The sequence below is a fragment of the Dipteris shenzhenensis genome, chromosome 10 (genome assembly GCF_047967505.1).
Source record: "Dipteris shenzhenensis isolate YYH24624 ecotype China chromosome 10, Dip_SZ_1.0, whole genome shotgun sequence".
In the NCBI taxonomy this organism is placed as follows: Eukaryota; Viridiplantae; Streptophyta; class Polypodiopsida; order Gleicheniales; family Dipteridaceae; genus Dipteris; species Dipteris shenzhenensis.
This window is the reverse complement of record NC_141605.1, coordinates 30,355,988-30,369,255: the sequence shown is the minus strand read 5'-3', so window position 1 is coordinate 30,369,255 and position 13,268 is coordinate 30,355,988. Positions and strand designations below refer to the sequence as shown.

Genomic DNA, 13,268 nt, shown 5'->3' with positions numbered 1-13,268 from the left:
ATGTAATTCACGTTCCCCCCCCCCCCCCGGAATAGGTAAATTCTATTAATGCAATTAAAAACATACAACAAACTTCCCGAATGAGTTTTTTATGAAACAAGGAAAGAAAACAGATCGCTAGCAACACACACACATGATACTCTATACCATGTGACCCCCAATTAAATACCTTTGAATGCTCAAATAACGTTGTGCTTCATGCATATGTGTCGTCAATTGTGTGAGACGCAATTTTTCAACGAATTTGCATAGACATTATGGTCTACACAACTACTCACCATTTAAAATCCTTGCATGCATTGTCGACTTTGGCAAGCATTATTTAGAATGTATATTTGTTGGATTCTCTTACAAGGGAGACAACAACACACACAACAAGGAGGTCCAACAGGGCAACATTATGCAAGGACGCTACTATGGAGTTGTGTGGTCAATTCGTTGTTGGCATCTACACTCTTGCATCGAACGATTCATGCGTCTAGCTGTCAAAGGCATTATGATGGCCCTCCCGTCCGTCATTCCAATTTCCTAATGGCCATTATGTTAGATTCCTCGTGAGTACCGCCCGTCTTGCTACACTCAAAATCCTTCTGCGTACAGAAGTGCGGAGCAAGTTTCATATGTCTACCTTCTCACAAAAGCCCTCCCAAAACATAAATTGCTTTGCGCATTGTACTCCTCAAAATTTTTACAAGTAGTTTGACCTTTCATAACTTCAACTACAACACGAGCTACTATAATTATGTCTTAGTTGTTGTTTGTCTTTCTCTGGCATTTATATTTTGAGACAAGGTCTTGCACTTCTCATGTTCGATACAGCAACGCATCCAGGCTTACAACAAAGAAGCAATACTACTAGTAAAAGCAAAATTTCAATACCCTTGCAATTTTGACATGTCAAACTACATCACGTACAACAACAAGACGATCAACGATTCCATGCTCGTGGGGGAGCTATACATGGGGAATTTCCACAAGGTGCTAGGGGAGGGGGTTATGAAATCAACTACTGTGACAAAGCTCTTGAGAAAATAATTATTTGGGGGTGTGTGTGTGTGTGCGTGTCGCTGGTTCCCTCTGCTCCTATTGTATCTCATACGTCTTCCTTCTTTTCTAGTTCTAGAACTCATATTGTTTAACCTTGTGATGTTCACTAGTATTAATTTAAGTTACGCTTGCTTCTTCTACGTCAGATGAAAGAAGATACTTTTGCTGCATCTTCGTTGGTGTCACTCTGCATTTTGTGTTGTTTGCTCCCTTTGCGTCTTTCAATAAACTCTTTTTGGGCAGGCCTCTTAAATGAAATATATCATTCACCTTGTTTAAAAGTGTGTTGGGCTATTACGCTTGCTTCTTCTACGTCTGATGAAAGAAGATACTTTTGCTGCATCTTCATTGGTGTCACTGTGCGTTTCGTGTTGCTTGCTCCCTTTGCGTCCTTCAATAAACTCTTTCTGGGTAGGCCTCTTGAATGAAATATATCATTCACCTTGTTTAAAAGTGCGTTGGGCTATTACGCTTGCTTCTTCTACGTCAGATGAAAGAAGATACTTTTGCTGCATCTTCGTTGGTGTCACTTTGCGTTTCGTGTTGTTTGCTCCCTTTGTGTCCTTCAATAAACTCTTTTTGGGCAGGCCTCTTGAATGAAATATATCATTCACCTTGTTTAAAAGTGCGTTGGGCTATTAAAAGGGAGTTTTCGTCGGAAGGTGCCCGACTGGCATCCCAAAATGGAGATGCAATTTTGGGCACTTAGGAGAACGCCTTCTCCATTCATCGCGTGCCCCAAGGTGCAACACTGCCCGCCGCCTCGCACAAAGGATTGCGTGTGTACGACCCTTGAAATCTACACTGTGTGAATCGATTAGTGTATCTTTAGCACACCACCCGGTTGATATATCTTTAGTAAATCCTCTACGTTTGGAATTTGGGCCAATTTCATCACACAATTTGGGTCATGTGAAGGGCTACCGTCGTAGCTGGTCCAATAGGAGGGATGGGCGTGGGTACCGACATGCATGCTACATGATTGGCCGATGCCATCGCTTACGAGCACTACACCACCAAGTTGAGAGACAGGTGCATTTTGAACTTGAGGCAGAAGATTAAAAAATTTGTGCCACATTCTGTAGACGACAGAAGAAGAAGATGATAATGATGATGATGGGGACATTCGCTTGTAGGATTTTCAGCATCCCTTCGATCACTCGCCTATCGCCTGGGTATGTCGACAATTTCTGTAACAATTCAGTTCATTGAGCTTGAGAATTCACTAGCGAATTGGTTTGATCCATTTTGCTCTAAGAATTTTCGTTCATTGCTCTTGAGAATTAACGAGCGAGCTTCTCATGAATTTGTTTGAGACTGTTTCACAGAGGTAGTTGAGAACTTGTAGCTCAAAATGCAAGGGTTAATAGTATTCCCTGCTGGCAGGATTTGGCGAAGAGGATGTCGTGTTGGTCTACAGTGTAGTAGCAGAGGGGTTCGTCGCATATTGATCACACGATCTGCTGCCTTTGAAGACCGTAGCTCAGGTAAGCCCCAGTTCATCCTTGAAGGTGAAAGTGCTTTTGCGAGACGGTTTGAATGTCGCAAAGCTGTCAAATTGACACCATAGTGAGCTTAGTTGGGAACTTTGTAATCATATGGGGAGATGAGATTTCTATACTCGTGTAGCAGCACTGTTTTGAAGTTACTCCATATATCGGGGATCCTCTAGTAGTTACATGCGTCTTTGTAAGCTTGGTAGACTCTCATAAGCTCTATTCCTGTCTCTTGATTAGCTGTCGAGATATGACTTACAACTGTAGCTGACTCTTGCTTAATAGGAGGTGCTTTTCTTTGGGAGGAAAATAGGGAAAAAGAAACTGTCCCTAAGCTCTGGGCAGCACGAACGACCGAATTCTTCCAGAGCCGAATTCTTTAGGCGCTTATGTGTCAACTTAATTACAAACTAGGTGTTCATGTTTAGCGCATGCGATGTCTTTGCCTCCAGATTCCACTCCACCCACGTATTACAAACTAGGTGTCCATGTTCAGCATATGCGATGTCTTTGCATCCAGATTCCACTCCACCTACGCTTAAAGTTATACATTTGAGGTGTGTAAGCACGTCTTCTTTTATTTGTCTAATGGTCTTTACGATTCACGATCCATCCCCTGGTAAATCAAACTCAAGCACTGAGGATGCAACACCAAAACACAGCTAAATTCCATATATATGCAAGAAGATTACCAGGACAGGAACATCTTTGATAACTGGCTTTAGTCTCATGTTTCTTCTATTAGTGCACACCTTTTCCCTTTTTTCTCTAATTCTTTTCATCATTTCGCACATTTGCATATAGTCATCTAAATCTTGTTTCTCTCTTTCTTTTCATAAGTTCTGCCTCCCTATCTATTCGGTTTTGTCAGCTCTATTCATGTTATAGTCTTTTGTTACGCCCAGATATAACTTGGCAATGCTATAATGCTCCATTAAGGAACACTCCTTTTAATGAAGCAAATGACCTATTTTCGTTCTCGTCTTGATGGCAGAAGAGATTTAATTCAATTATCATTGTCTAACTGGGCTTGGGAATGCCCAGGGTGTCAGCATTATTTGGACTTTTGTAACTGGTTCACTAGTTTATGCGGTAAAGCAGATAGGTATGGTAATGCACAAAATTGTAGGGCAATTTTATAGGGATGGCAAGGAGAGAAGCAGGGTCTTAGTGAAAATAAACTGCAAATAATGCAAAAAAGTTGGGCTACCACAATGCTGATAATATGTGGTGCTGTTCTCATGATAAACGTCTACTTCTGTGTACTTTTCAGTACCTTTAAGGGGTAGTACTTGCACCACATTTGTTCTTGTTGAGGTTTATTTGGGGCTGTTGTCCCTGCCTTTTGGTTTCTAGTGCAGCTCCAAACAGAATGATCTTTGCCTAGACATTTAAAAGGCCCTAGCTTTTTCATATCCTCTTTTGCAAAAGTGGATACTTTGAGTTTCTTGGACTGTGCGTGAGAACCTCCTTTTTAAATTGCCCCTTTCTTTTTCAATTAGAAAGTTTATTGAATTTGGGAACAAAAATAGTTTGTTCCATAATTCCACTTGTCATAATAGAGAATTATAACTATCCCAACCTTTCCATGCCCTTTCAAGCTAATTTTTAAGTAAAAATTCTTTTAAGAAGGCTTGTTCAAACTCGTATAAGTCTCTATAAGACTTATCCACCATTTATATGCTTTCTTGTCCAAGGAAAGACTGGCTTCCACGACTTAATTTTCAGGTTGTGTATTCCTAAGTATGTGGAAATCTTGCCAGTTTTGCAAGAACGTATTTATAGCATCCTTGTTTCTCTACTTTTCTTCCCCATGATAAATTTTAGGTCTTTCAAAATATTTGAGGTTTCTCTCTGTTGAGAGGTGGGCGCTTTGAGTTGTGGAGGAGTTGGCAATTTTTCAACAAGAGTTGTAGATCGAGAATTTGATAACTTGGAGATTGCTTCAATTAGAGGGCCTCAAGAGAGGCATGAACAGGGTCATCCTGACCGAAGGCCTCATATAAGTCTTCATAGTTGCCATCTCATGCAGTGGAGAACAACTCAAGAGAGTATGTAAGGGAAGTACAGAGATTTATAGGAGAAATACAGCAGTCAAAGGAAGAGACGGGCTTTATAGACAACAAAAGAAAAGGACAAGGATTTATAAGATGGAAGAAGGGGGGAAAAGGGCAATAAACCCAAAAATAGCAAGCAAACGAAGCTCACTGGACACACCCACGCAGCAACGCCCGCATACTCAGTGAGCAGGTGAAAAGCAAAGGAAAGATGGTGACAAAAACCAAAGGGATGCTGAAAGAGCTCAAAATTTCGCTGGACAGAGAATCGCGACAGCAAGGAGGGGTCAAAACTGGCGTGCAGGAATCGAGGGTCTAAGATTTAAACCTTTTCAGAGATGGATTCAAGGGCCTTTCTAGACTTCTCTCATACCCAGATCAGAGGTGACTTGCCGCTTTCATTCATGAGGCAGTCCGACATAGAGAGCGCCTCATCAGATCACAGAGACTTGCCTACACTACCTAGCCCGTCACCGGGCATACCTTGACGTTGCATTGACTATGTCTACACAGTTTTCTAGCATGGGTTAGGATGCTTGCTTAGTAGCTCCACCCTTTTGCTCATTGTATTAGGTTTTCTATCAGTCTCATAGACCCATCGGTCTTTAGTAGACTTCAATAAACTTTCTTTCTTTCTTTCTTTCTCAAGCCTTTAAAAAGTTTGTCTCTCTTTGAATGGAAATTTCTCTTTTAGGCTTGTACATGCACATAATGCGGTACTTCAATGATAGCTCCAATTGTTTGATGCACGGTGGCAATTTAGGCATTAAAAAAATCAACGTCCTCTCTTTGAAGCATCTTATAGGTACTTTGGGATAATTTATCCATAGGCCCTCATTAGCATCTATGTAGTTTCCTTGAGTGAACTGTTCTATATAAGGTCTGTAGAGCGCAATGCGTATCTGCACTCATCGTTTGGCTTCTTGCTTTCCAAATGGCATCATTTTCTCTGGTCGGAAATTTGAGGACACACTCAACCTAATTGATCAAGTAGGAATTAGAGAAATCAAAGATAGTACTGAGCTAGGTTGGCCGTGGTTAATGAGGTACGGTGTCATGCCAACTTATGCTATTCTCAGAAAACTGGTTACCACACAAATATAAATACTGCAAAAGCAAGAAACCCAGTCTTGTGGCCTTGGGACTAGGCTAGGGAGGAGCTTTATGGGGCTGTTGTACCTTACTCTATAAAACTGAGTTTGCTGACTGGACTTTCTCTTCTTGTAGACACTAGTGGCCATAACAGAATCTATGAAACTGTGTTGACTGAACTTTCTCTTCCTCTAGACACAAGTGCCTAACATCAGACATTTGTAATAGATGACTGTACCACAGTTATCAGGATATCATGTTGGTGCTGGAGAATAAGTTCGAATGGGCAGCTGCTTTTTAAACTTAATTTTGTGATTTTTAAATAGGGAGTAGAGATAACAAGATTGTAAATGCTTTGCCAAGAATAATGTGTATGGACATGTAATGCAAGCCTGTACACGTTTTCCTTCTGTAAACTCTTATTGAGACATTGTTGTGGCAATGTTCCTCTTTGTGGGTGTGTACAAGGTTTGAAATTCAGTTTTAACAAGGTAGGGTTTAATGTTTCACACGGAAGCTGCACAAAAGACACAGATGGTATGAGAATCAAGCAGGAAAACAAGGGTTACCCATGGCTGGCAGATGCAGAGGACCTCTTTTGGACCCTTTTGAGTTTCTTTAGCTTGGATGTGTTTTTCAGGTGGCTAGCTTTATTCCTTTCGCTAAATTGCTATAATTACTTAAAATATGTGACAGAAGAACTTATTTGAGATTGGATTATTTTAATTATACACTCCTTGCACTTTTTTAGTAAGAGTTTAGCAGCAGATCTTTCCTCTCTCCTGCCTCCTTTTATACTTTTGCAAAAAGCAAGGCGGGCAGTTCAAAATATGTTCTTTGATTTTTATCGAAGTGAATGATCTATGTTTCACCTTGCATGCAGAGAGATGTTTCCCTTGTATGGGAATCAATTTCTGTGGAAACGTGTACCAGCATTGGATGTGTTATGCTTTAGTGACGTAAAGAGTATCTCCATTGGAGGAGGACACGATATGATAATGCAATGAGGTCAAAGTCTTAGGCATCATTAAGCAACTAGGGGTGAATATTCAGGCAGAATTTACTTTTATCGAGGATTTTTTTGATAGAATCCCTTGGGTTTCAATTTGCAGTGGAAATTTCTCTCTCTTTTGAAGATTCAAGGACAAGCTTTGAAGATCTGGGAAGGTCAACAGAGAACAATAAAGTTAACCTGCCTACCACAAGTGGTGACACAATTGCTGCTATTGTGACTCCTATGGGTGGCCAGAATGGAGCCGTTGGCATCATTAGAATGTCAGGCCCTTCGGCAATCACCATTACCAAAAGCATCTTTGTCCCAGCAAGGCGGTCAAAATATGGCAGATCCAGCCCATTTTGGAATCCACGAAGTCATTTGGTGGAGTATGGCACGCTTGTTGATTCTTCAGGTAGCTTGGTTGATGAGGTAACTCTGTCAGCCCATATGTTGCATTTCTCTTGAAGCACGTTAAATTTAGAACAATTAAAAGCCTTTAGGCCGTGAGCAGGACAAAAACATATCAAGATCCTTTGCGCCAAAGACTGAGTTTCTGCATTTACAATAATTGTCAGCTGAATTTTGATATAGGCTACAGGCCCCGTTTCATACTGCAGTCACAGACCCACAGACAGAGCTGGGCAGTCTACTTTATTATCTCATCTTGTCAAATTGAATTATAAAACTAATTAAGTAGGCTGGCTTTTTGCTTTTGCTAGGGCAGTTGCTAGAGAAGTCCCAAAAGGAGTTTGTATGGTCCTTTGTTTATAAGTGAACCAAAAGATGACCATAGGAAATTGGGGAGTTGCCCTTTATGGCTGGAGCTGACCAGTCTAATTTGATAAGAAGGTTAGTTTCTTGTGTGTCATTAGCAGGAACTTTTAAGCATCCTTTGTAGCAAGAACTCTTAAGGAGTTTTAGATGAAACTTCTAGAAAGGAGGCCACCTTGTCCCATTCAAGATGGTACCACTTGGAAATCTTATTTAGACATCATTACACACGTTACATGAACATTTCATGTCTAACATGTTTTACAGATGACATTGAACCAAGTTTGTATCTCGGCTTATAGCTGTATATATAGATAGAGCTAGTGAGCAACGGACGTGCTGGCTGTCATTCAAAGGAGGTCGAGATGGAGTTGTACTTCATTTTTTGTTATGTAACAAGCAAGGTGCCTTAGATACTCTCTCACTAGCTGTGCCTGTCCTCATACAAGCCATTGTGGAATGAAGCAAAGGGCTTGCTAAGGCCCTTGCTGAGTGCTAAGCTAAGCTAAGCTAAAAATCTGAACACTACAGACATGCAAAGCTAATGCTCCAAAAACCTAGCCGGGTGCCATGGTGGCTCTTTGGTGAGATGCGAATAGGTCTCGTATATGCATCTGTCAAGCTGTCTCTTGCTAGCGGGGGGCGTGGTCCCGCGATCAGTGTATCCAGTGGGCCATATCAAGACTGACACCTTGGCTCGAACGGTCTCCCTTGAGTAGAGCAGGGATGGACTGGACTTGTATAGTACGTGCTTTGGTCAGTCTCTGCATCATGCGTGGTGGCTCCACCGCTCCACCTATCTCTTCCTTCTCATCCATGCTGCCCTCATGTAACCTATCTCCTCCTCCTTCACCCAATTGTGATTTGGGGCTGACTCCAAGGCATAGGAGTTGGTGATGTGTTGTTGTGCTCGACCTATCTCTTGTGGCAGTGTCACCTCTTGTTGTCTAATTTGTTGCAGTAAGGTCTCTCTATGTCGTCATATCTCCATCAGATAGAAGTCAATGCAGACTTGGTCATGAATTGGATCAGCTGGGAGAGTGGCTTGAACTTGTCGCCCTCCTGGAAGAGGCAGTGGTATCGTCCTTGGAAGTCATATAGGCGGGGCAAATGAATAGGAAGTGTTCCTTTGTCTCCACCTCTGCCAATGTGCATAGCAGGCAAATCCGCTTCTCTCTAGGTGTGCCTGTGGCTCTCCCTTTATTGATCTTGAGCTAATGGGACGAGACCTGCCTCTGCCCGATGGTGAACCTCAGTGCATGCAAGACCCGTTTGTCCTCTAGATATAGGGCTTGGTAATCACTCAATCCTATGACATTCTCAGCAAGTGGCCATGGTAGAATTGGATCTTGGTGGGGAACTCCTGGTTTCCACCCTAAGTCCGTAAGGTATATAGTTGGAGCTGTATGGTATGGTTGATCTCATCTCACGAGATCTAGAGGGATGGGGCATCTAGGCTGTACTAGAAGCGGTGAAGGCGGTCCATCTGAACACCATGGCGTCAAACCATTTGGATATACGTGTTGAAAATGGGGAGAGGGTGAGAGACACTCAATCACAGTTAGAGACAAGAGCTGAGGCACGAACTGATGTTGATAGATTGTGTAATCATAGCAAGTACATAGCCTCATTTATAGGCTGGGCAAGCCTTATCTTCCCACACAGACACCTCATAGATGAGGTCACACACAAGAGAATCTAGATCCTATAATCTAGGGGAGGAATCACACCTACCACATGAGGTGGCACAAGTGGCCTCAAGATTCTTCACACACACAACTGTAGGACACTCCTAGGACTCTAGGACCACACACACTAGGACTCCGATTCCAACAAACCCCCCTTCGGAGCTAGGGTGAGAACCTATGACATCATCCAGACTGTGCATCCCAGGCAATCTCAGAGGCTAACAGCTGAGCATAATTCAGAGGTTGAACCAAGCACTCTCATGGCTTAGGTGTCAACGTGATCAGAGACTCAAATTTGAGCATGGATGCATGACCAACTCATAGGTCTAGGGAGTACACCAACATCCTGGAACTCGGCCAGGCCTGATAAAGGAAAGACATAACAACCCCCCTGTCTCCTAATTGGGTACATGGGAAATAAGTGGAGCCTTTTATAGGACAAGGCACACAAAATGACAAATTATTACATCATTTTAGGGGGACTACCCAAGGCAGAGTACCTTACACACACATGACTCTAGAAAGCCCACTCTTCATCTATCACCACATGGAGGGATAGGCCAGAAACAGCAACAGTGCAGGCTTGTTCCTCAGGTCTAGAAGGTGTAGCTTCATCGTCTTCGTCCTCGCTCTGCTTCGCTACCAGATTGGCATGTTCTTTGGCTTGTACCTTTGCCATCTTCTTGAAGCAACGATCCTCTGGATGGCCAAGCTTCTAACAGTAATTACATTTAAGAGGTTTTCCTTTCTTCTTGGGCTTATTCTTGAGAAAGAATGCTTTGCCAGACTCAAAGGAAGATTCTGCTTTCTCTGTAAGCCTACGGTCCTCATCAATGAGATGAGCTACCATATCCTTAAAGCTCATATTGCGGCTGACTCTTAGGACAACAAGGATCTCATTGTACTTGGAAATGTCTTCAATACTTGAGAGAAGTACTGCAACTTGATCATCATCTTCAACAATGGCTCGGATGGTAGATAATTGTTGGAGAATTGACCCAAGATTGCTCAAGTGTTCATTGAGGGTTTCAGTTTCCTTCATCTTGAGCTTGAAGAGTTTTTGTTTGAGAAAGACTTTGGAATTATCGATCTTATTTCCAAACAAATTCTCTAATTTTTCCCGAACGTCATTTGCAGTCTTATCAAAATCCACATGGTGGATAAGGTTGTCAGCTAAAGCTAGGCCAATGATAGCCATTGCTTTATCATTTTGGTTCTCCCACCAACTGATTCTAGGATCATCACTTTGGGGTTTTGGCTCCTTGCCATTGGTGATATTCCATATCCCTTCTCGCATAAGAAGAAGCCGGAGTTTCGTCTGCCAAGTTGGGAAATTGCTCCCTGAGAATTTCTCGATGAACGAGGAGTTTTTTATGCTATCCATTGGTGGGAAGGTCTTAGCTGTAATTACAGCCAGTGTCTAAATCCCTTACAATGTTTACTCAAATTTTGCAAAAAAAGCCCCAAATTTACATGCCTAAGGCTTCAATTCTGGGTAAGGAAGTAAAATCAATGTATGTTTGCGAACAATAGATAGTACAAACAGAAAAGCCCCAATTTGTTGCAGAATAGTACCGGTTGTAGCAAGATTTAGACCGCAAGAGTGAACCCACGAACTGAAAGAGCAAATCTGCAATTTCTGCCTTCGTGCTGTTGCCTGAGAGAGATTTCAGATCGTGGACATGGATCCCAAAACAATAAGCGAAATGTTGTTGGAGAACTCCCACGACATCGTTGAACTGAACTCCGTGGTTGAACAGAAACGTATCATACACACGATCTGACGATGACGAAGACCCAGCTGATGATGTAGCGTAAACAGGTCTTATATTTCAATACTTAGAACGATGATAGAATAGATAGAGAGTTTTTAGTCGGATTTTCCAAGCAGGCAAAGAACTTTGCTACGAATCATAGCGATGGCAAGGCAGCTAATTATATCTGACTGACGCATGAATCTCTGCCGCATATTTAAGCCGTTAGTATCGGTTCAAACCATCGCCAAACCTCCACAAAAAGCCTCGCGTTGCAGTCTTCAGCGACTGTAGCTTCTGCGTTGATGGAAGAACTTGAGAAGGTAATTTTTCCTGGAATAGCGTGAATTAGTCCGATAATCAGGCAGGCTCCGTCGTGAGGACGAGCTTTCATCAACTAAGACAAGCGAGGCAAACGATCGCAAACGTATTTCAACAGGAAGAGAGGAGAGCTGAGAGGCGGTAGTAGCAATGGGCAGAACTGGAACGGCCTGTTGGTCAGCAACGTGGAGATGGTGACGTGCGAGTCGATGGCCACGGCCAGCTTCATGCTCGCCGCGTGACTTTTTGTCGCTTATCCAAGACAGGTCTCCAGATCTATGCACCTTTCTCTTACATCTTGACGAGTGGTGGAGACATACGGCAATGTTATCGCAGAGACAAGGCTCAGTCAGAGAAGACCCGCTCTGATACCAACTGTTGAAAATGGGGAGAGGGTGAGAGACACTCAATCACAGGTTAGAGACAAGAGCTGAGGCACGAACTGATGTTGATAGATTGTGTAATCATAGCAAGTACATAGCCTCATTTATAGGCTGGGCAAGCCTTATCTTCCCACACAGACACCTCATAGATGAGGTCACACACAAGAGAATCTAGATCCTATAATCTAGGGGAGGAATCACACCTACCACATGAGGTGGCACAAGTGGCCTCAAGATTCTTCACACACACACAACTGTAGGACAGTCCTAGGACTCTAGGACCACACACACCAGGACTCCGATTCCAACAATACGTGCATACGTCATGAGGGCGTGAGTTTTTGGGCTTGCATGTGGGCTGTACTCTGGGAAAATGAGGTGGGCAAGGCCATGCGTTGCTAGGTGTGTAAGGGCTCCAAGGAATTAATCTTGGGGGTGAATTTGTGGATTGGTCCAAAGAGGGGGCAAAGGGCCCTAAGGTTCTAAAGGTGGATCATTGGTTTGGTCCCACACTAGAGGGGGCATGGGGGCAAATGAAATGTAAGTGCCACGTGGCACCTACTAAAATGGCTAAGGCTGCGTGCATGGTTTAGGAGCTGCTGAAGCAGCTGGAAAATGAATAGCATGGGTATCGACGACGGATGGATGATTTGGAGAGAGGAGCGGCAAGCTTTCGTATGGATTAGCTCCAAGAGCTGAAGCTGCACACGAGGGGACGTTTTTCAAGGGGCTGCGCACGACTATGGTACGAAAGTCCAGTAAGAGTTGTTGTGCATACTGGCTGTAAGAATAGCTGTATACAAAACTGCAGTACGGTTGTACGGGTTCCTAAGCTGTTGTACGGGCAAAGTAAGCTGTTGTACGGGTAGAGTAAGCTGCTGTGCAGGCAAGGTAAACTGTTGTATGGGTAGGGTATCCTGATGTATGGGCCTGCTCCTTTGTTGTGAACTGTCTTGGAGGGAATTTGTTGGCAGGGTGGTTTATAGTGGATGCTTCCAGCTCGAGTGCAAAGTTCCCGAGATTGCAGGCTGATCGTTTATGCTTTCACCCATTGCTTGGGCATATTAGTGGTCCAATGAGCAATTGCTAGTAACAATTTCCAAGTTTCATGCAAGCATTTGGAATAGTGTTGATTGCCTATTGCTTTGTGAAGTGAGAGCAGAGTCCAGCAGGGTTATTGCTTGTGGTCCCTCTAAGTGGGATAGCACAGAATGCAAGGGAAGTTGAATCTATTGTGTATCCCATTTGCAGGGTTCTCCAATTAATAAAGAACTACCGAAAGGGGTGCCAAGGTTTGGGGCCAGTCTGTGTCATTGTCTTGAGCAGGATCGTTCTAGCTCCCATTCTACTAGTTGTTTATTTGCTGAATTGTTTAAGTGAGAGCATTGGCTGGTTAATTATCTATTACCGCCCTCTTGTTGGTCATGAGGCTAATTTCATGGTTCTTTTGCTGGGACATCGCCATCTTCTTTAAGGAGGTGAGCCTATGCTTGTCTCTGGTGTAAGTATTGCTTGCTGCAATTAAGTTACAGCAAAGAGAAATTCAGCTGTCACTCACTGATGATGATTGGGATATGGAAGCGGAGTCATCTCAAGACGAGCATTATGGACATTCCATGAATGAGGGAAGTTCTCAAGATGCTCAAAGTGCTGATGGACAGC

At 43.1% G+C, this 13,268-nt stretch overlaps 1 protein-coding gene across 2 annotated transcripts in view; it reads left to right on the top strand.

Moving 5' to 3' along the window:
• Nucleotides 1-2,084: 2,084 nt before the first annotated feature.
• The window catches only part of LOC147897676 (uncharacterized), a 60,683-nt gene continuing 49,499 nt past the window's right edge, over nucleotides 2,085-13,268 (top strand). For both annotated transcript variants that reach the window (XM_087380644.1, XM_087380645.1), the window contains exons 1-3: nucleotides 2,085-2,222; nucleotides 2,434-2,534; nucleotides 6,805-7,118. In XM_087380644.1, coding sequence (XP_087236770.1) covers nucleotides 2,149-2,222; nucleotides 2,434-2,534; nucleotides 6,805-7,118 — 489 coding nt within the window. In that variant the 5' untranslated portion in view covers nucleotides 2,085-2,148. The remainder of the gene's footprint in view (nucleotides 2,223-2,433; nucleotides 2,535-6,804; nucleotides 7,119-13,268) is intronic.